We start from the raw sequence: 20,419 nt of genomic DNA, 5'->3' as shown, positions 1-20,419 counted from the left end.
TGAGCCATATCTCCAGACCCATTAGTGCCTATTTAAAAGAGGAAACTTCTAGATAGTGCGATGTACAGTCACCCTTGATGACTAGAGTACCGTGAGACTCTTCAAGAATTAGGGAACTCCCGTGCTCCATATCGTGTCTAATATATTCTGGTCTTTTCATTTCAGAAATTGTATATACACTATTACTCCCTCCGACTGTATTTCATGCTAATGATAAGAAGAAAATCCAATTGCTTTAAACAGTGCGGAGAAAGGCACTCTATGACCCCTGTAAACCGCAGGATAAATAAGCCTCGCGCGCTCCTTCCCAGCTCCCCTGCGGATCAAAACTGCAGGACGAAGGCAAGTCAAGTGCACAGAAAGGTGGGCAATGTCCAGGACTCGCCCCTTTCCCAGTCTCAGAGCTACTGACATTGCCTACCGAACTTTCCAACGTAAAAGGCAGATCATCACGAATCCTGTTTCTCTGAGAACTGGAGAAGCAGAAGTTTAGCATGGGGGTTCAGTCACCTATCTTGACCACCTTTCCCTATACAGGATAGAAATAGTACATGGACACGTGGCACTCTCCTCCCTTTGATATAGCACAGTCAGCCTGAGTTAAAGGAGACAGCCGCTGCGACTTCATTCTCCTCAAGCTCCTTCTCTCTGGGAGGCTCAAGTCTCAGAAAAGCTTCTGCATGGCAGCCACGTGCATGAGTGTATCACGAGGCTTACAAAGGACCGCACTAGTCAACACAATTCTGTCATTAGCTTACACTGACATATGCTCTTGTGTAGCATATCAGATATGCTTCATGATAGGATGATTGGGGACCAATTTTAGATATTCCAATCCCCTGAGACTAAATAATCAGATTTATTGACATAAACCGCTGACCTCCACATAAAGGAAGATGGTAAATAATGTAATTTTATGCCAGATCAAAGTCTCCAAACAAAGCAAGCTCTTTTACTGTACAGATAACAGACAGTTTCTTGTGAAGTTGATCCCTCATTTATAACCCACCATCTCTTTCATCCGCTCTTTGGAGATAGCATGTGATCATATGCATCTCTTTTCCTTTACAGATTTCCATTGGCGGTCTCATCAAAGGATTGTCATCAAAATTTATCTCTTTCAGAGATGAAAGTTTGTAGATACCACTGGGCAAAGCTGTCATATTGTTTCCTAGTAAGGAAAAACGGTAATGAATACACCTTTCGGTAGAATTAAACTTCAGACTGTAGACTTAAACTGTAGCATCAGAAGCTATGCATGCAGAAGTCTACTGTCATGGCAAAGTACCCAAGGACACTCACAATGATGACAGTTCCAAGGTTCTTACTTATGTCCATGCTTAGAGGGAAAAGGAGGGTGTATAAAAATCATTGTGGTTCTGGCGTTTCCTAGGGGTGGTCTCCTAAGGCCAGAGTCCATCCTTTTGCAATATAGCAGATGACTTTGAACAGTATGTACTATTTTTGAAATACACTTTTTAAAATGTTAAAGTTTTATATTGTATGTTGAGCATATTCCCCCGAGGAACTGACCCTCCATTTTCTCATCCCCCTCTGTCCCCTGTGTTCTCTACAATCTTACCTTTTCATGCATGCTTCCTTTTGTATTTATATAAAATATAGGAAGCACAAATGATTTGTCTGGGTGAGACTCGCTTAATCCATTTAAATGATCACCCACTGCCTTCTGTTTCCTGCAAATGACATGACTGCAGGATTTTTTTGAGTGTACATCATTTTTCCCTATCAATCCTCTGCTGTTGGACACTAGGTTGGTTCCATTACACTTGCTCAGGAGGAAACGCTGTTCAGTATACACTGATGTACTGGTGTCTCTGTGATTCATTCACTTATGGTCTTGGTGTGAGCACAGGTGTGGTATTAAGGTCACAAGGGGAGATCCAGTTTCTGTTTTCTGAGCAACCTCCAGGTTGACTTCCACTGTGGCTAGGTTCATTGACATCTCCATGTGGTAGCTTCCCTTTCCTTGACATCCTTGCCAGAATCTACTGTTACTTGTTTTAATGAAGGCCAATCCTGACTGGAATAATTTTAGATTCACAGGAGCATTGCCAGCCTTTAGTGTTGTTGAATGTCATCTCACATTAGCAAGCTTCCCTCGTACTAATTATTTATGTATTTTAGACTTCTGTTAGATACAAATGTAGACGAAGGCCCGTTCCTCTTACTGAATCATGGTATTGAGAATCAATGCCTGGCACAGCTCATGCAGCATTAGGAGGGCTGCAGTTTGGCAGTGTACACTCTTTCAGTTTGGATATTATACTTTGGTAAGGATATATATTTTTTCAAGCAGCAAATGGATGTGAGGGAAGAGAGACCTCATACACTACAGGTGAGAGTAGAGAGAGTACAGTCATTCTGGAAATCAGTGGTGGGGGTCTTTTATAAGGCTAAAACCAACAAACAAACCAACAAACCAAACAAAGAGCTAGTGATGCCGTTCCTGGGAATCATGAACACACTCAGCTAATACACCATAGCCTGCCGTGTTTACGTGCACTCCTCACAAGGGCTAAGAAAGGAAACTGCTGAGACGTCGACCCACGACAAATGTACAAAATGCAAGCTTACCCAACCACAAAGAGTTAAATGACGCAATTATAGCTGTAGAAAAATTAGTAGTGAAGCTCATTATGTTAATCAAATTAAGCCAGACTAAGAATGGAAAGCACATGCAAAGATTATATACCCCAATACAGGGGAATGCCAGGGCCAGGAAGCAGGAGGGAGTGGGTTGGAAAGCAGGGTGGGGGGAGGGTATAAGGGACTTTTGGGATAGCATTTGAATTGTAAATGAAGAAAATATCTAATAAAAATGGAAAAAAAGGATGGAAAGCACAATTATTTCTTATATGCAGCCTCTAGATTTAAAAGATTTAAATTAATTTATTATTTTATGTGTATGGGTGGTTTGCCTGCAGGTATATGTATGTACTATGTGAAGTCCTTGTGCCTGTAGAGATTAGAAGAGGGGTCTCCTAATACTGGAGTTACAGACAGTTGTGAGCTGCCATGTGTGTCTTAGAATAGAATCTGGATCCTCCAGAAGAGTAACCAGTGTTCTTAACTGCTGAGCCAACTCTCCAGCCCCAGAACTCAAAATTGTAATTTGTGTGTGTGTACATGTGCATGCATGTTTATGTGCATATATGTACATGTGTGTGTATTTTTATGCTCATGTGTGTGTACATATGCATATATATTTGTGTGTGTGTGTGTGTGAGAGAGAGAGAGAGAGAGAGAGAGAGAGAGAGAGAGAGAGAGATGAAAGTAGCAAGAGAACCATGAAGAGGAGGAGAAAAAGATCTTAAAGGAGGAAGCCGGAAGACAAAAAACAGAGCAATGGAATAAATGCACCATGAAAGCAGAAAGGTGTACTGGCAAGAGGAGGGGAGAAACATAGGGAAGTCAGGGATAGGGGGACGGCAATGGGAGCAAAGAATAAAGGCATAGATGTATGGAATGTCACAGGAAAGCCAATGACTCTGTATGGAAATTACAAAATATAGAAACAGAAATGTAAGATCCTTTTAGAGCTCTGTGTGAGCACTGTAGACAGTGGTATTATCATAATAGTAACTGATCTGGCAGAGGGACTAGGATCAGAACCGATGTTGCTGTAGACTACAGATGTAATGTTATCAGAAAACTAGCCAACAGGCTATCTGGGAGGGTGGGAACTAAAACCAGCACTATGGCTTTAAGTAGACTACAAAGAAACCTGGGCCGTGTCAGTGAGAGAACTGTCCTTCCCAGGTTCCCCATGCCCATATTCTTTCCTTTCATTTAATATTCCATACTTTGGAGGGGGGCAGAGATTCTAATATCTGTTAAAACCATGTCAGGCTCAGTGCTTAAAGCTTGACCATTCATTCCATCATTCCATGCTAAAAGTGTAGTTCTCAGTCTGTGGGTCTCAACCCCTTTGGAAATTGAAAGACCTTCTCACAGGCATGACCTATGACCATTGGCAAACACAGTTATTTACATTACGACGTATAGCAGTAGCAAGATTACAGTTACGAAGTAGCACCGAAAATAATTTTGGGGCAGAAGGGGAATCACCACAACATGAGAAACTATTAAAGATCTGCAGGAAGGTTGAGAACCACTGCTCTAAATAGAGAGTAGATATGTGACCATTTGTTTCTTTCCTCAGTCACTGCTTCTGGCCATTGCTACTTCTGTGGAAACCTTAACTCTCCGTGGCCCTGCTAGAAATGGAGCCTTCAGACCGGAGCTTGGGAGAGGATGTAGAAACATGGCTTTCCCTGACCTGTGAGAAGCCACCCCAGCTGGCTTTGGAGCTTGATTGACACAATGGCTTTGAATATTTCTAAATCTGAAGTGGAACAACAAGAACTGCCCCAGCCTGAAGGCAGGGTATGATGCCCCTGGCCAGTCTGTCCTGATGTTGTTCTGGCTCAAGCATCTCCAGGCAATGTATTTCCAGGCTCCAACAGAGCAGAGGGCTCTGTGAACTTTTGTTCATTGGTTGGTATTTTTCTTTTTTAATAGTTTTCTTTTTGAGAACTTATATATAAGTACAGCACTCACATCACTCGCTCCTCTCCTCACCCATCTCCAACCCTTGCTATGCTTGCTTCTTTACCATTATTATTACATGTATGTGCTATGATATATATACATATATGTATACATATACATATATGTATATATATATTACTCACTGAGTCCATTTAGCATCACTCATGTGCATGTGACCATTTGGGATTGGGTAACTGATTGGGTAGCTTGTTCACAGAGAAAGCTGATCCTCCCTCTCTGTATCTACTTGTAGCCTGTAGCTCTTCACCTAGTGGTGAGGCCATGTGAATTTCCCTTGTCTACAGTGGCATGTTAACTAAGATTGTCATTATCCTGGTCTTGTTCAAGCAACCATGTTGTTGAGAGTTCATGGACACATGAACTTCCCCATTATGCCTAGGGGACACTAGTAACAGCAGACATCCTAAGCCCCAGACTCTTACAGTTTTCCTGTCCTCTCTTCCACCATTTTCCCTAAGTCTTAGGTTTAAGAGTTGCATTGCAGATACATCAGATGGGTTGGGTACCACAGTAACTTATCCCCTGAATTCTCACAGGTTGTGGATTTTTTAAAATAGTCTTCATCTGTTGTAAAAAGAAGCTTCTTTGATGAGGGTGAGAGATGCATTTATCTGTGGTATTAAGGATAATTATTTAGAAAGCAATAGAAAATTATATTGATTTAGGAAGCTGCCAATTGTAGGTTCTCCTCTCCAGTCTGTGATCTTTCGGTTGTGGATAGTTTGATAGGTTTATAGTACAGGCATCAATATCTTCCATTTGAGTGGGCCTTAAATCCAATCGTATAACTGTCAGTTGTCTCAAAGGCAAAAGTGTCGCGCCTGGCCTTGTGAATATCTTCCTGTGCAGTCATGCTTGTGTTTCATAAGCTTGAAGCTGTGTAGGACCACTGGTTGCTCCTCTCCCTTGAGAACTTGCATAACACTGTCTGACAGTACGAGACCCAGTTCTCAGGGAGGAGGCTTCTAGGTTTGTTCCAGCTTGATATTTCCAAGTCCAGTGTCCAAAGTGTATGGTGTCTTGAGTAATAATAGGTCTTACCATCTCATTCTGGAAGTCAGTCGATGGCAATATTGATCATTTTGGAAGTCTGTTGGACTTCCCTGACCAACAGCTAGAAAGACATTTCTCATGGCTAGTACTGGAGTTTTCATTACATCATCCATGGCTCTTGGGGGAGTCTTATCACCCCAAATAACATAACTTCATTTAAACTGTCTATATCCCCATATATACATATACTACATGCCATTTTAGTAAACATCATGTATGAGTCATTATGTCTTTTCAAATATCCATAGTGTTATTTATGCACCTGCCCATATTGCTGTTTTCCCAGCTTCCCATCCAAAGCTCCTCTTCTTCCCCATTTCCCCCACCATAACACCTGTTTCCTGCATCTCTAGATTCACAGCAAGAAACCAATTCTTCAACGTTGTGCTCATTTCCTCTAAGTACCCCTCTCCCTCTAATGCCCACTTTATGCATTGACATTCTTTATTTTTTCAGAAAAAGCTGCAATTTGAGATCAGTGTTCTGCTTACAGATTCTACTTTTTGCTTATTATGTTTGACACATACCTCTGAGATCTAGGCTCTGTAGAACTTCTAAAGACAGAAAGGATGATGGAAGAGAACTTATTTGATTGTTGCTCGCATAAAAACTAACCAGACTTCTCAGCTCCCCTATATTTTTTGGAATATCTTTGATGGCATTGTTTGAGATGTTGAGTATTTTGAGTTGAGTCATATGAGACACCTCTTCTGGAAGTCTTGTTAACTGCAAGGATGATTACAGAATTATAAGTTTATAAATCCACAAATATCTGTCTCCCAAATTTCCCCCTGAAAACAACTGGAAGAATAGAGTTTTGTTCCAGCCTTTGTGTAAGGAGATACTTTCATTCTGTTACAGTTCTTAGTGACTCCATACCCTGAAATCCTTGGGCTTCTGTGTAGCACCCACAAGTCCCTGAGTCTTATCAGTGCTCCCTAGTTGACACTGTTGCTTTGGGCCCACTCTCTTCCCAAGCCAGCTCAGTGGCTGCACCCCCGACTCCTTTCTTGTTTCCCTAAGGCTGATGCTGCTTTGTTTTTTTTTCCCTCAAATTGTTCCAACTAATCAGTCATACTTTTCCCTAATCTCCTCACAAAGAGTGATAAAGACATCCACTCTTACACACATTTGCACACCAAACACATACCACACACATGCACTACATCCCCCACATAATATACCACCCCACACATACCACACACACACCACATACATACCACATATCACAAACACACTGCACACATATACCATACACACAACCCACCTACTATACACACATATATACAACACATATACAACACACAACACACATATTGTAAACATACCACTACACACATCACATACACATAGCACATTTATACTCACACACTACACATGTATGCAAACACACATACAACATACACACACCACACACACAGACCACACACTCACACACAGACCACACACTCACACACAGACCACACTGGCACAGCCACATCTAATGGGAACAGTGGAAGTCATAAAGCCAGCACAGATGCTTGACAAAAATCCACAAAGCTGAGTCACATGATGCAGTCACCACTGTGCCATCTTCCACTATTGGTCTTGTTCTCCACATGTCACATGCTTGGGGTTTTTAAATATTTGTACAACTTGGAGATATTGAATTGATTGGATTTTTCTTATGAATCATTTATAACTTCTCCCATGAGTACAGCTTCTAAGCTTCCCTAAGAAAGTCCTGAGTACATCTGGTCAATGCCAGCTCTGGGTCACCTTGGGCTCGAACTCCGAAGAAGGTCCCATGGTCCCCAGAGGACTCTCCAGACGATCTTAGGATCACTGATGAGTGGAACATAACATCGGTTCCAATCCAATCATGCAAGGGATGAGCCAGCAGCAGAGAAGCAGAAAACCTGCCTGACCGGGGGCACAAGTCCCTTCTGGTCGGCACCAGTTCTGGGCCACCTTGGGCACGAACTCAGTGGATGGCCCACACCATCTTAGGATCACTGGTGAGTGGAACACAACATCTATTCCAAACCAATTGTGATGGGCTTGTGACAGCAGAAGCAAGGACAGGGCAGCCCTGCCTGACCAGCAGCTTGGGTTCCTTCTGATCTGTACTAGTACACCTTGGTTTCGAACACACCAGACAGCCCCACGGTCCTCAGAGGAGACACCACTTCCAGGTGCTGTAACACACCCAGGGTCTTAGGATGCTAGGATCCCAGAAAAACAGGAGCTTGGTCACACCAATAGGAGTAGATGAGAATGGAGATTTTTCAACTTACAGGGCCAGTAGATATCTTCAACAAAATTATAGAAGAAAACTTCCTTAACCTAAAGAAAGAGATGCCCATGAATATATAAGAAGCCTATAGGACTCCAAATAGACTGGAATAAAAAAGAAATTCCTCATGACACATAATAATCAGAACAACAACTGCACTAAATAAGAATAGAATGTTAAAAGCAGTAAGGGAAAAAGGTAAAGTCATATATAAAGGCAGGCCTACTAGAATTACACCAGACTTCTCACCAGAGACTATGAAAGCCAGAAGATCCTGGACAGATGTTATATAGACACTAAGAGAACACAAGTGCCAGCCCAGGCTACTATACCCAGCAAAACTCTCAATTACCATAGATGGAGAAACCAAAGTATTCCATGACAAAACCAAATTCACACAATATCTTTCCATGAATCCAGCCCTTCAAAGGATAATAAAGGGAAAACTCCAACACAAGAAGGGAAATGACGCCCTAGAAAAAGCAAGAAAGTAATCCTTCAACAAACCTAAAAGAAGATAGCCACAAGAACAGAATCCCAACTCTAACAACAAAAATAACAAGAAGTAACAATTACTTTTCCTTAATATCTCTTAACATCAATGGACTCAATTCCCCAATAAAAAGACATAGACTAACAGACTGGCTACATAAACAGGACTGAACTTTTTGCTGTATACAGGAAACCCACCTCAGGGACAAAGACAGACACTATCTCAGAATAAAAGGTTGGAAAACAATTTTCCAAGCAAACTGTCTGAAGAAACAAGCTGAAGTAGTCATTCTAATACCGAATAAAATTGACTTCCAATCCAAAGTTATCAAAAAACAAACAAACAAACAAAAAACAAAAAACAACAACAAAACAAAAAAAAAAAAAAACAAGAAGGGGCACTTCACACACATCAAAGTTAAAATCTTCCAAGATGAAGTCTCAATTCTGAATATCTATGCTCCAAATGCAAGGGCAGCCACATTCATTAAAGAAACTTTAGTAAAGCTCAAAGCACCTTAACACAATACACCTTACACAATAATAGTGGGATACTTTAACACCCCACTCTCATCAATGGTCAGATCCTGGAAACAGAAACTAAATAAAGAGACGGTGAAACTAACAGAAGTTATGAAACAAATGGATTTAACAGATATCTACAGAATTATTTTACCCTAAAACAAAAGGATATACTTTCTTCTCAGCACCTCATGGTACCTTCTCCAAAATTGACCATATAATCAGTCACAAAACAGGCCTCAAAAGATACAAAAATACTGAAATTATCCCATGCATACTATCAGATCACCACGGACTAAGGCTGATCTTCAATAACAACATAAATAATAGAAACTTAACACTCACGTGGAAGCTGAACAACACTCTCTCAATGATACCTTGGTCAAGGAAGAAATAAAGAAATTAAAGTCTTTTTAGAGTTTAATGAAAATGAAGCCACAACATACCCAAACTTATGGGATACAATGAAAGCATTCCTAAGAGGAAAACTCATAGCTCTGCGTGCCTCCAAAAAGAAAATAGAGAGAGCACACACTAGCAGCTTGACAGCACATCTAAAAGCTCTAGAACAAAAGGAAGCAAATTCACCCAAGAGGAGTAGACAGCAGGAAATAATCAAACTCAGGGCTGAAATCAACCAAGTAGAAACAAAAAAAGAACTATACAAAGAATCAACCAAACCAGGAGTTGGTATTTTGAGAAAATCAACAAGATAGATAACCCTTAGCCAGACTAACTAGAGGGCACAGGGATAGTATCCTAATTAACAAAATCAGAAATGAAAAGGGAGACATAACAACAGATCCTGAAGAAATCCAAAACACCATCAGATCCTGCTACAAAAGGCTATACTCAACAAAACTGGAAAACCTGGATGAAATGGACAATTTTCTAGACAGATACCAGGTACCAAAGTTAAATCTGGATCAGATTAACGATATAAACAGCCCCATATCCCCTAAAGAAATAGAAGCAGTCATTAATAGTCTCCCAACCAGAAAAAGCCCAGTACCAGATGGGTTTAGTGCAGAGTTCTATCAGACCTTCAAAGAAGACTTAATTCCAATTCTCCTCAAACTATTCCAAAAAATAGAAACAGAAGGTACTCTATCCAATTCATTCTATGAAGCCACAATTACTCTGATACCTAAACCAAACAAAGACCAAACAAAGAAAGAGAACTTCAGACCAATTTCCCTTATAAATATTGATGCAAAAATACTCAATAAAATTCTTGCAAACCTAATCCAAGAACACATCAAACCGATCATCCATCATGACCAAGTAGGCTTTATCCCAGGGATGCAAAGATGGTTTAATATACAGAAATCCATCAATGTAATTCACTATATAAACAAACTCAAAGACAAAAACCACATGATCATTTGGTTAGATGCTGAGAAAGCATTTGACAAAATTCAAGGAAGATTTTTATGAACAGATTTTTAAAAATAAATAGTCCAGCATTAAAGATAGTTGGATTATAGCTGTTGTTATTGTGATCTAAGGATATATCAATAATTGTTTTTAATTTTAAAAATGTAAATAGTATTTCCAAGGCTTGAGGTATAATTCCATACTAGAGACATTGCCTACCATGTGTAAGGTTTGGGTTTGATCCCTAGCACAATAAACAAATCAACAAACCAATAATCTATCAAATTTTCAAGAGTAATTTCCAAAGAAAAGAGCTTTAAATGTGAAAAATGCATTTATGAGGAAATTTTTAAAAAGCATTATCATGAAGAAAATTTCTAAATGCTTGGCAGGGGATTAATTAGTTAAACCATGTATTTATTATAAAACTTATTGGGAAGAGTATTATGTCCTGTGAAAGAGAATGCTTATGTAGAATAAAATTTTAAATTGAGCTTACATTATTTTTATAAATGCTTATAAACATGTATAAGAAAAAGATTACAAGTATATTAAAGCAATATATAGTAGTTTTATCATGATATGCTTGTGGAATAATTCCTATCTTCTCAATATTCTAGAATTTCAGCAATGCATTGTTGGTAGTGGAGATTGAACCCAGAGCCATTCATGAGTTGGACAAGTTAAAACTTAGGATGGGAGTTAAGTAAATGACTCAGTCAATAAAGTGCCTGCAAGTGTGAGGATCTGACTTTGCATCCTCAGCACCTACTTGCAAGTTAGGTTTTGCATATAGCCCTAGTGCAGACGGGTTTGGGTAGAGGCACATTTATTAGACAACTAAACTAGTCAGTTTGAGAGTAAGAGACCCTTTCTCCAAAATGAGGTGGAAACAATGGGCATGGTGACACCCACATTTAATCCCAGCCATCAAAGAAGAAGCAAAGCAGGCAGATATATGTGAGTTCCAAGGCCAACCTGGTCTACACAGCATGTTCAAAGGATGCCAGGTGCCAGAATCTGCTCAGAGCCAAGAAACGCAGCAAGGTGGCATAGCATGGGTCAAAAGCTGATGGCTTCTGGCAATTTAACTCTTTTGGTATTCAGGAGCAAATCTGGCAATTTAACTCTTGCTGAGAGCAACAGGGGATTAAGAAAATTAATTCAGTAACTTGGGCTCTTTACTCTTTAACTCTTGGGTTTTGATTAGGCAAGAGGCTCAGAGTTTGAAAGTCAGACATACAGAACACATGCACACTGGATTAAGCAGAAAAGGGTTACACCACCACTTTTTTTGGTTTTCTTAGTTTTTGTACTTTCTTGGGACTAATTGATAACATGGTTTTCTGAGCACTTTTATATTCCATAATTTTATAAGAAGTTTAAGGCAATAGATCATGCCATAGATTGATAATTTTTAGGGAGAGTTACAGCAGAATTGTTCACATGTCTTTCCATTAAGACTAGTACCTGACTGAACATTCCTTATCTATTTTCTGGCACCATGGGTTCATTATATGTTTAATACAATAATTTTTATGTCACAAGTTAGTGTGGTTTTGCCAAGAGGACAATTATCTTCCCTGTGTCTTATTTTGAAGTCTTATGTAGATAAACTAGTCAATCTTATTTTTTTTTTGTCCTTGAACCTACACTAAATTGTCCATTCCAGCTTATGACCCTTAGTTACCAGATAGTGGCATGATTCGAAATTTGTTCCAAACTTGTTCTTCTCCTATGCAATTAGTGCATGAGCCATGAAGCTTTACAGAGCTCTATCTGTAGCTTTTAATCTACATGGGGTTTGAAATTTCTTTTATCAATTTAGGAATTCTAAAAATTATCAGATATTTTGAGATCATTAATTCTTCTACACGGCATTACTACATGAAAGCATGTCTTCATATTGATTCTTCAGGGAATCTGCCCAATAGGCAGGAATTCCTGATGCCCAGGAATAGTTAGGCAATGTAATAGTGGCAGCAAAGTCATATCAGCAACCAGAGGAAATCCTGGGATAACATCTCTGGGGACGTTGCCTCTAGAGCACATCCATCAAAGCCATGTAAAATAGTGGGCCATCTCCAGAAAATTCACTTGCTTGCCATAGCCTTTCTTAGATGGCTTCTGACATGGCTTCATACTGAGACCTTGCCTAATCAACGGCAACAGCACCAGCACCAGCAGCAGCACCAGCAGCAGCAGCACCAGCAGCAGCAGCAGCAGCAGCAGCAGCAGCAGCAGCAGCAGGAGCAGCAGCATCACCACCACCACCAGCAGCAGCACTACCAACAGCAGCAGCAAAAAATGGAGCACAACTGAGGACACATGTAGCTTGTATATTCCTATACCCATGTGTACCCATATGCTCCTACATGCATCCATACATACAGCCACAGGAACGCATACATATACAACACATGCATACAATTTGAAAAATCTCCGAGTGAATTAAATAGGAAGTAATCTACAAAATTTTTCTTTGTTTCACATTGCATTTATATGAAATACCCTGTAAAGCATTTGTGTAGAGTGTCTCTAAGCCATGTTTTTTTAAACGTAGGAAATGTCACCTGTTTAAAATACACGTATAAGCAGTTGCATGTTGTTAGTCAGGGTTACTATTGCTGTGATTCAACACTACGACCAAAAGCAACTTGGGAAGGAAAGGGTTTGCTTCATTCACAGTTCCATATAATAGCTCATCTTCAAAAGCATTAAGTGTAGAAATTCAAGCAGGGCAGGAACCTGGAGGCAGGGTGCAGAGGCCATGCAAAGATGCTGCTTACTGGCTTGCACCTTATGGTGTGCTCAGCCTGTTTTCTTATAGAACCAAGGACAACCGCCCAGATGGAAACTCCAACTCCACTCAATGGGCTGGACCTTCCCCCATCAATCACTAACTGACACAATACCCAATAGGCTTGTCTAAAGCCCAATCTTATGGAGACATTTTTTCAATTGATGATTCCTCCTCTCTAATGAGTCTAGCTTCTGCCACGTTGACAGAAAACTAGTGAGGACACATGTACACTGTTTCTCAGGTTGAGATTCCCCTAGGCTCCCTCCCCTCCACGCCCAGAACAGTCTTACCTTTTTCCCACTTGTCTGACTTATATTCAGCTCCTCAAGAGTTTGAAGTTGGCACAGTTCAACAGGAAAATTTGTGAAAATATTGTTTGACAAGTTTAACTTCTGGATCCTTTTCAGTTTGGATATTTCTAAAGGTATTTTCTGTAATTTATTTTCTGAAATATCAAGCACTCGCAAGTTTTTTAAAGAACACAGTTCCTTCGGGAAACTCTCGAACTTATTATCAGATAGAATGAGAACATGGAGTGATACCATAGCAGAGATACAGGATGGAATTGTCATTATTTGGTTTTTAGCAAGATCCAGGTATTCAAGATTAGTGAGAGAACATAAATGTTTTGAAAATACGGTGAGTTTGTTTCTATTCAACTCTAAATGAAGCAGCTGCTTACTGAACGACATGTCCACAGGGATTTCTGAAATATAATTTCCATTAAAACTCAAGTAGTCAAGTGATTGCAAAGCACACAACCCCACTGGGAAATACATTATATTGTTATAATTCAGTTCAACTCTTGTTATTTTTCTGCAGTTTTTTATTTCAATAGGAACATGTGTGATTTGATTGCCTGAAAACTCCAGGATGTGTATATTACTAAGATGTGAGATTTCTTCAGTCATTGTTATCATTTTATTTCTGTTTACATGGAGTTGTCTCAAATTTTTAAGCTTACGGATTTTCTTAGGAAGTTCTTCTATATTATTATCACTAAGACTAAGAGATTCCAAATTTACGCAGTGGGAAATTTTTTTTGGTATGCTTTGCAATAAATTTTTATCAAGGTTAAGCAGCCTGAGTTCTTTGAAATTCTCAATTTTGGGTGAAATGGCTTCCAGTTTATTGTCAGCTAGATGAAGTTCTTTTATTTTGGGCAATTGAAATATTTCTACTGCCAAAAAAGTAAGTTTATTGTGATCCATTAGAAGGCTTTCTAAATTTTTCAGTTCCCTCACTTCTTTTGGCAAACTGCCTATCATGTTTCCAGTAAGGTTTAGGGAATTTAATTTTGGAAGGAAGCATAATGATTTTGAAAATATTGTTAATTGGTTATATTCCAGATTGAGAATTCTCAAATTTTTCAAACTAGACAAAGAATCTGGTATATATGTTAACATATTTTTACCCAAACTTAAAGTTTCCAAATATCTAAGATGTTCTAAGCCAGAAGGTAAAGTGTCAATATGATTACTATTTAAGAGGAGTTGTCTCATATTCTCAAGTTGTAGTAGTTCTTTGGGTATCTGTGATATCTCATTGTAACTGGCATTTAGTATCTTTAAGTTGTGAAACAACTGAATTTCCAAGGGAATTGATGACAATCCATTTTCTTGCAAGGACAGAATTTCAAGTCCTAGCAAATCCCCTGGGTCTATCCCTTGGAAATTTTTTATTTGATTCTTATCTAAATATAGATATTTTACATATTTGACTTTGACAATGTCTACAGGGAATTCTTGTAAACCCTTGGCATCAAGATTAACTGTAAAGTTATCAGACTTCATGTCCAATCCTTTCTGATTTCCATTAAAGATTCGTCCTCTAAATTTCCTCCCAGTTGGAAATTTGACTGGGTAATAATCTTCAGCCATCTTAGTCTCTGATGACCCAGAGCTCTGCAGACTTTCTTCTATTGACAGTGGGATGATATCTGCTATGTTAGTTTCTGAAAATGGAATTCCTGTATTTTTCTCTTCGTTTCTATCAAGCTGGCTTGTGAAGGAAGCTGCTGACTGTTCTGTGTCCTTTGAAGGATTTGCTTCATAAATCTGGTTGGAATCTTTACTTTTTGAGTAAGGAGAAGCTTCATCCAAGAGATCTGATATTTCAGATCCAGGCTCCTCCAGTGACTCAAATCTAGGAAATCCTCCAGGCTCCACATTACTCCCATCTTCAGACATCTTACTGGAAACTCTTGCACGAACTAAGACTATAACTTTAATCTTTTGTGTTTTTTCCTTTGAACCTAAAAGACAAATGTTGATATCACTGGAAGTATGACAAAGATGCTGAAATTACAGACACTAGGCTAAGTGCAGATCTTCATCTCTCCCTCAGCCACTCCAAATCCAGCTGCAGCCACCGTTGGCCCACCTGCCCCACTGCCAGTGGATTGCGTGCATACATCTCCCTCCCCTCAGCTCCCTCCTCCTGTTCATGGCTTTATCCCAGATCTCAACTGCATCAGGCACTCACTGGCAATCCCCAGGCCACTCTGGCCAGACTGTTTGATAGGCTTTCTTCAGATCGTCCTTACATTTCTCTAAGTCCGACCTCCAGTGTGACCAGCTCTGCAACAATCCTGTTGTGCATCTCCTTGCTCTCTGCCTTCATTCACAGGGAACCAAACAGATCCCAGTAGAACACCCTGATTTTTTTTCTGTCGTCTAGACCCCCCTCCCAGTACTGCACCAGCTCGCCATCCTGATTCCTTAGTGCCAGTTCCCAATACACATCTTACCTGAACCCCAAGAGGCCAGATCTGTCAAGATTCCTAAAGAATTTCCTACCAAGCAGCATGCATAGTGACAGCCTGTCTTGAGAGACTGAAAATTTTCCTTTGAGATTGATTGGAATCAAGAGTGAATAATGTCATCAGGCCTACTGTTTAACACAGCATTCATTTTTCCTATTTATCTATTTATTTATTTATTTATTTATTTATTTATTTATTTATTTTTATCTATCTATCTATCTATCTATCTATCTATCTATCTATCATCTATCTATTTATTTATTTTGAGACAGAGGCTTACTATGCAGCCCTGGCTAGTCCAGCACTCACTATTTTGAACAGCCTGTCATAAAACTTAACAGAGTTTCAAAGTCATATTTCATCATGCCTAGCTTTGGGGGGTGGGGGTGGACAGAGAGTTTAAATGAAATATTAGACTAACATTCAAATTAGTGGGTTTTATGATAGCATTTTCTACTTATTTGTTCTTTCTTTGAGCTAGAGTCTCATGTATCCTAGGCTGTCCTTGAACTCTGTAGCTGAGAACACCCTCATACTTCCGATCCTCCTGCCTCTACTTCCTGAGTACTTGAAATATAGGCATGAGCTACAGTGTCTGATTTCTGTGGTGGTAGGGATGGATCTCAAGGATTGTATGTATGCTAGCAAGCCACTTTACTAACTGAGCTACATCCCAGCTCCACATTATTCTTTCTCATGCCCTTCCCCTCTCTTCTACCCCCTTTCCTCTTTCACACCATCTGCCTACCTTGAATCTCCTCTGCTCTCATGTTACATGTATTTCATTACCTCCTCTTTCTGTTTGCTTTTCTCCTCTTCATCCCTCAAATTCTCGTCCTCCCCTCTGTGGTTGTCTTTCTAGTTTCATGACCTGCACTCACACACATAAATTTACACATATATACAGATTAAAATCAAGAATCTTCAGGTGATTCCGGATTACATCATACACCTTCATGTTTTGCTGTCACCTCCATTTTCCTGGAAATGTTATAATTCTATTTTCATATGGTGGAATCAAAGTCCATTGTGTATATGAACCATATTTTCATTATCTGTTCATCCACTGATGGACATGCGCTACGCACACTCCAGTGAAGTCTGCCTGGCAGGCCGAGAGGCCTCGGAGCACTCACGAGGCAAAGAGTTTCACAGAAACTCACCTCCTGGAACTTTGACGTTCTCATAACCCGTAAACTAATACCCTATAATACCCTAATACTTCATATTCGTGGTCATATTCATATAATGTTGTTCATCAATTGTTTATTGTTGAGTAGCATCCTATTGCATATATGGATATACTTGTCTGCTCCTCATCAACTGAAGAAATTTGGGCAGTTATGAGTTAGTCTGGTGTATGGATCCACGTGCTCTCTTTTCGTATTATCTTATTATAAGTGCCTTTTAAGATTGAATTCTGACATAGCTAAGCCTTCGCCAGTGTTCCAATGTCCCAGAAAATACTTGAAGCCGACAAACTTGGAATTCAGTAGGAATTCAGTAAGAAAGTTACCTATTCAGTAACTAATTAAGCATTACAAAGGAGAAATTTACTAACTCATAATCCAGACATATTGCATGGGTGACAATATGGGAAGCTAAAATATTTATATATATATTTTTTAAAAAAGCTTTTTTTTTTTTTTTTTTTTTTTTTTTTGGTAACAAGATTCCACTGGCTAAAGAAGACCCACTCAAACTGGTGCCTTGAGGAGAACTTAACTGAATGATTACAGAGATGGGGGCAGAGTAGGGAAGCCACAAATTCCGAAATCTTTCGTGTCTGCTCTTTAATTGGTTATGTGATCCATGTAGCCCTGTGGATGCTGAGAGATAGGGATGGAGTTTATTTCTCATAGCCTAGCCAAAGGCACCCAACAACTCAGTGGATGGTGCACTCGCCAGTGCTTTCTGCTTGGAATAAGAGCATCTGGAAGTGCTTCCTGCGAGTCCTGTTTCCGTCTATTAATAACACATCTTAATTATTACAACCTTCCAATAAACCTTGTGTCTGATAGGGCAAGTGTGCTCACTCCAACTTTCCTTTCAAAGTGACGGTGATTATTCTCAGGCCTTGACGTTTCCACATGCGTTTTAAAATCAGTGTGTCATGTCTCACAAAACTTCTTGCTTGGATCTCAGTGAGAGTTGACCATATGGGGTTTAAGGCCAGAGTTCAAGAAGTCAGGTGTTTGGTTATCTTTATGCAGAAAAGCTCATCTTCTTTGTGATTTAAATATAATATGAAGATCTACTGGTTTATTTTAAGACTGGAGTTTTCTGTAGCCCAGACTGATGTGAACCCCGGAGCTCTCCTTTCTTAACCCCCTGCCTGGGCAGCTGGGCTTACAGCTTGTATCATCAGATCCCACTTTAATTGGAACCAATTAAAAGTGCTATTATGTATTATGGTATTATGTATGTTTACATTGTGGCACACAGAGAGTTTTTAAGAGCCAAAGCTTTTTAAAAAAACGAGGACTGTAGTGTTTCAGAGTGAGGATAAGTGAGCCCGAGACCAAAGCTTCCTTTCCACTGTCCAAGTTCACATGTCCAAGACTGAATCCATGACTGTGGCCTGGAACTCCAAGAATGCTTTTTCAATCCACATGCATGGTTGAGCCTAAGCCTGAGGTAGCATCTGCCTCCCCTAAATCACAAATGCTATGGACGCTGTAGTATAGAGCAGTGGTCTCACCCTTCCTACTGAGACGCTTTACTATATACAGTTCCTCACGTTGGGGTGATCCCAACTATAAAATTATTTTTGAGGCTACTCATAACTGCAATTTTGCTACTGTTATGAACTGAAATGTAAAAGACTGTTTTCCAATGATCTTAGGTGATCTCTGTAAAAGGTTCATTTGACCCCTAAAGAGATCCCAACACAAAGGCTAAGAATCACTGGTATAGAGGGATAGGACACCCCAAAGGAAAATTAGGTACTGGAAAAGCAAGTATGATGTCTTATACAGCTTCTTAGAAGTAATAGTTGGTGATATTACATGCCTTCTCCCCACAGGGAGAAAGAGATAACATCAAGACCTTAATATATGGTATTTTCCAATATGGTAAACACTAACAACATGTATCTTTTCCAATGAAAAATAAGTGAAATTACAAGGCAGCTCCCTAGTCATAGCCGTATGTATTTCCGGTGACTACGTTACTGAGTAGTGTAGACTGTTAACATCTTCATGGTAGTGAACCAGTGAACTTATTTGAAAACAGGTATCTGAAAAACAAGCTTTACCAGCCTAGCCCTCAAAGTATTCCACTGCCGGAGTTGCTATCAATTACCCAGTGAGATGGCTTGACTGCGAAAGGCGTTTGCTGCCAAGGCTGACAACAGGAGTTTGATGTCTGGGACCCACACGGTGGAAGCAGAAGGTCAAAGAGGACTCCAACAACTTGTCCTCTGACCTCCATATGTGAGTCCTCTTTCCCCGTGCACCCCTTCCCGCGCGCACATGTACTCTGTCCCACAAATGTTGTAAAGGCTGAAATATATAAATAACACTCTAAAAAATGTTTTTGAGAAAAATCTCCGTTCTCATGAGCATTAAGTTCTATTTAAAAACACATTGCCAATTAGATAAGCAAAAACGAAATCAAACTATTTTTTTTTTAAACAAGTATTAGTAGAGTTGAGGATACACGGTAATTTGTTACCTATCTGAACGATGTGGCCATCCAGGTAACTACAAGACTTTTTCAATGCTTCGACCGGTGTAGGGAGAAGAACGCTGAGCGGAGGCTAAAGCAGCCTGGGACAGAATGCAAATGCTAGAAGCGGTGGGCTGGGAGCATGAAGGGAGGGGGATGCGCACCTCTACAGTTGTTGCGAGATGCCCGAGATGCGGGATGCGGAGGCGGGAAAAGAACCTAGCCTGGGCTTAGCAGTCCTTAGATCAGTCCCGTGGAGCCTCTCTGTGGCTCTCCGAAGTGGGCAGGGGGCACGCCCGCGCGCGAATGTCTGTGATTGTGGCGATGGTGGTTGCGCAGGCTCCGTTGTGTCCCGCCTCCCTCTGGCGTTTATGAGCTGGCTTTGGTCGCAAGGGTTGCTTTAGGTGAGCCCTGCTGTCATTCAGCTGCCCAGCAGCCTTCTCTGGCCAGCTGTGGGGCAGTTTGCTGGTTGACTGTCCTCTCCTTAGGAGATCTTGCAGCCTAGCGATTTAGGTAATTTGAGGTGAGCGGCAGGACAGCACACACTTATCTAATAGTTTTCTTTGACTAGACATTAAGTAAATTTGGGTACTTACACATTTCTATTAAGCCCTCCCCCCCCTTAAAAAAGTTTTCAAACTTGTACAAAAACTACTTCTTTTTTAAAAATGTGTTTAAAATTTATGTATAGACTCTGATCCAACTGAATTTTGTCACATGCTATTTCAACCATCAGAGAATATTCTTCCCTTTCCCCCACATTCTTTACATTTCTCCTTTATGTTCCCATGTTTATCCACACCCATCCTTTCATCCAGTAACCGCTATATACCGTCTGCCCTGTGGTTTTATCTTTTCCAGAATGTTCCCT

The 20,419-nt window shown here is 40.1% G+C and overlaps 2 protein-coding genes across 2 annotated transcripts in view; one reads left to right on the top strand and one right to left on the bottom strand.

Annotated features, from left to right (window-relative positions):
* Mterf1a (mitochondrial transcription termination factor 1a) overlaps positions 1-436 on the top strand; it is a 29,369-nt gene extending 28,933 nt beyond the window's left edge. Inside the window, exon 3 of the transcript XR_003955677.1 lies at positions 166-436. The gene's annotated coding sequence lies outside the window, so the exon portion shown is untranslated. The remainder of the gene's footprint in view (positions 1-165) is intronic.
* The window catches only part of Lrrd1 (leucine rich repeats and death domain containing 1), a 21,424-nt gene extending 1,596 nt beyond the window's left edge, over positions 1-19,828 (bottom strand). The window contains exons 1-4 of the mRNA NM_172879.3: positions 19,555-19,828; positions 13,406-15,369; positions 6,174-6,372; positions 1,010-1,171 (exon numbers count right to left, since the gene is read on the bottom strand). Coding sequence (NP_766467.2) covers positions 1,010-1,171; positions 6,174-6,372; positions 13,406-15,304 — 2,260 coding nt within the window. The 5' untranslated portion in view covers positions 15,305-15,369; positions 19,555-19,828. The remainder of the gene's footprint in view (positions 1-1,009; positions 1,172-6,173; positions 6,373-13,405; positions 15,370-19,554) is intronic.
* Between the last annotated feature and the right edge of the window lie 591 nt (positions 19,829-20,419).

The sequence above is a fragment of the Mus musculus genome, chromosome 5 (genome assembly GCF_000001635.26).
Source record: "Mus musculus strain C57BL/6J chromosome 5, GRCm38.p6 C57BL/6J".
Classification (NCBI taxonomy): domain Eukaryota; kingdom Metazoa; phylum Chordata; class Mammalia; order Rodentia; family Muridae; genus Mus; species Mus musculus.
The sequence above is the reverse complement of the archived record's forward strand: the minus strand, read 5'-3'. Positions and strand labels throughout refer to the sequence as shown.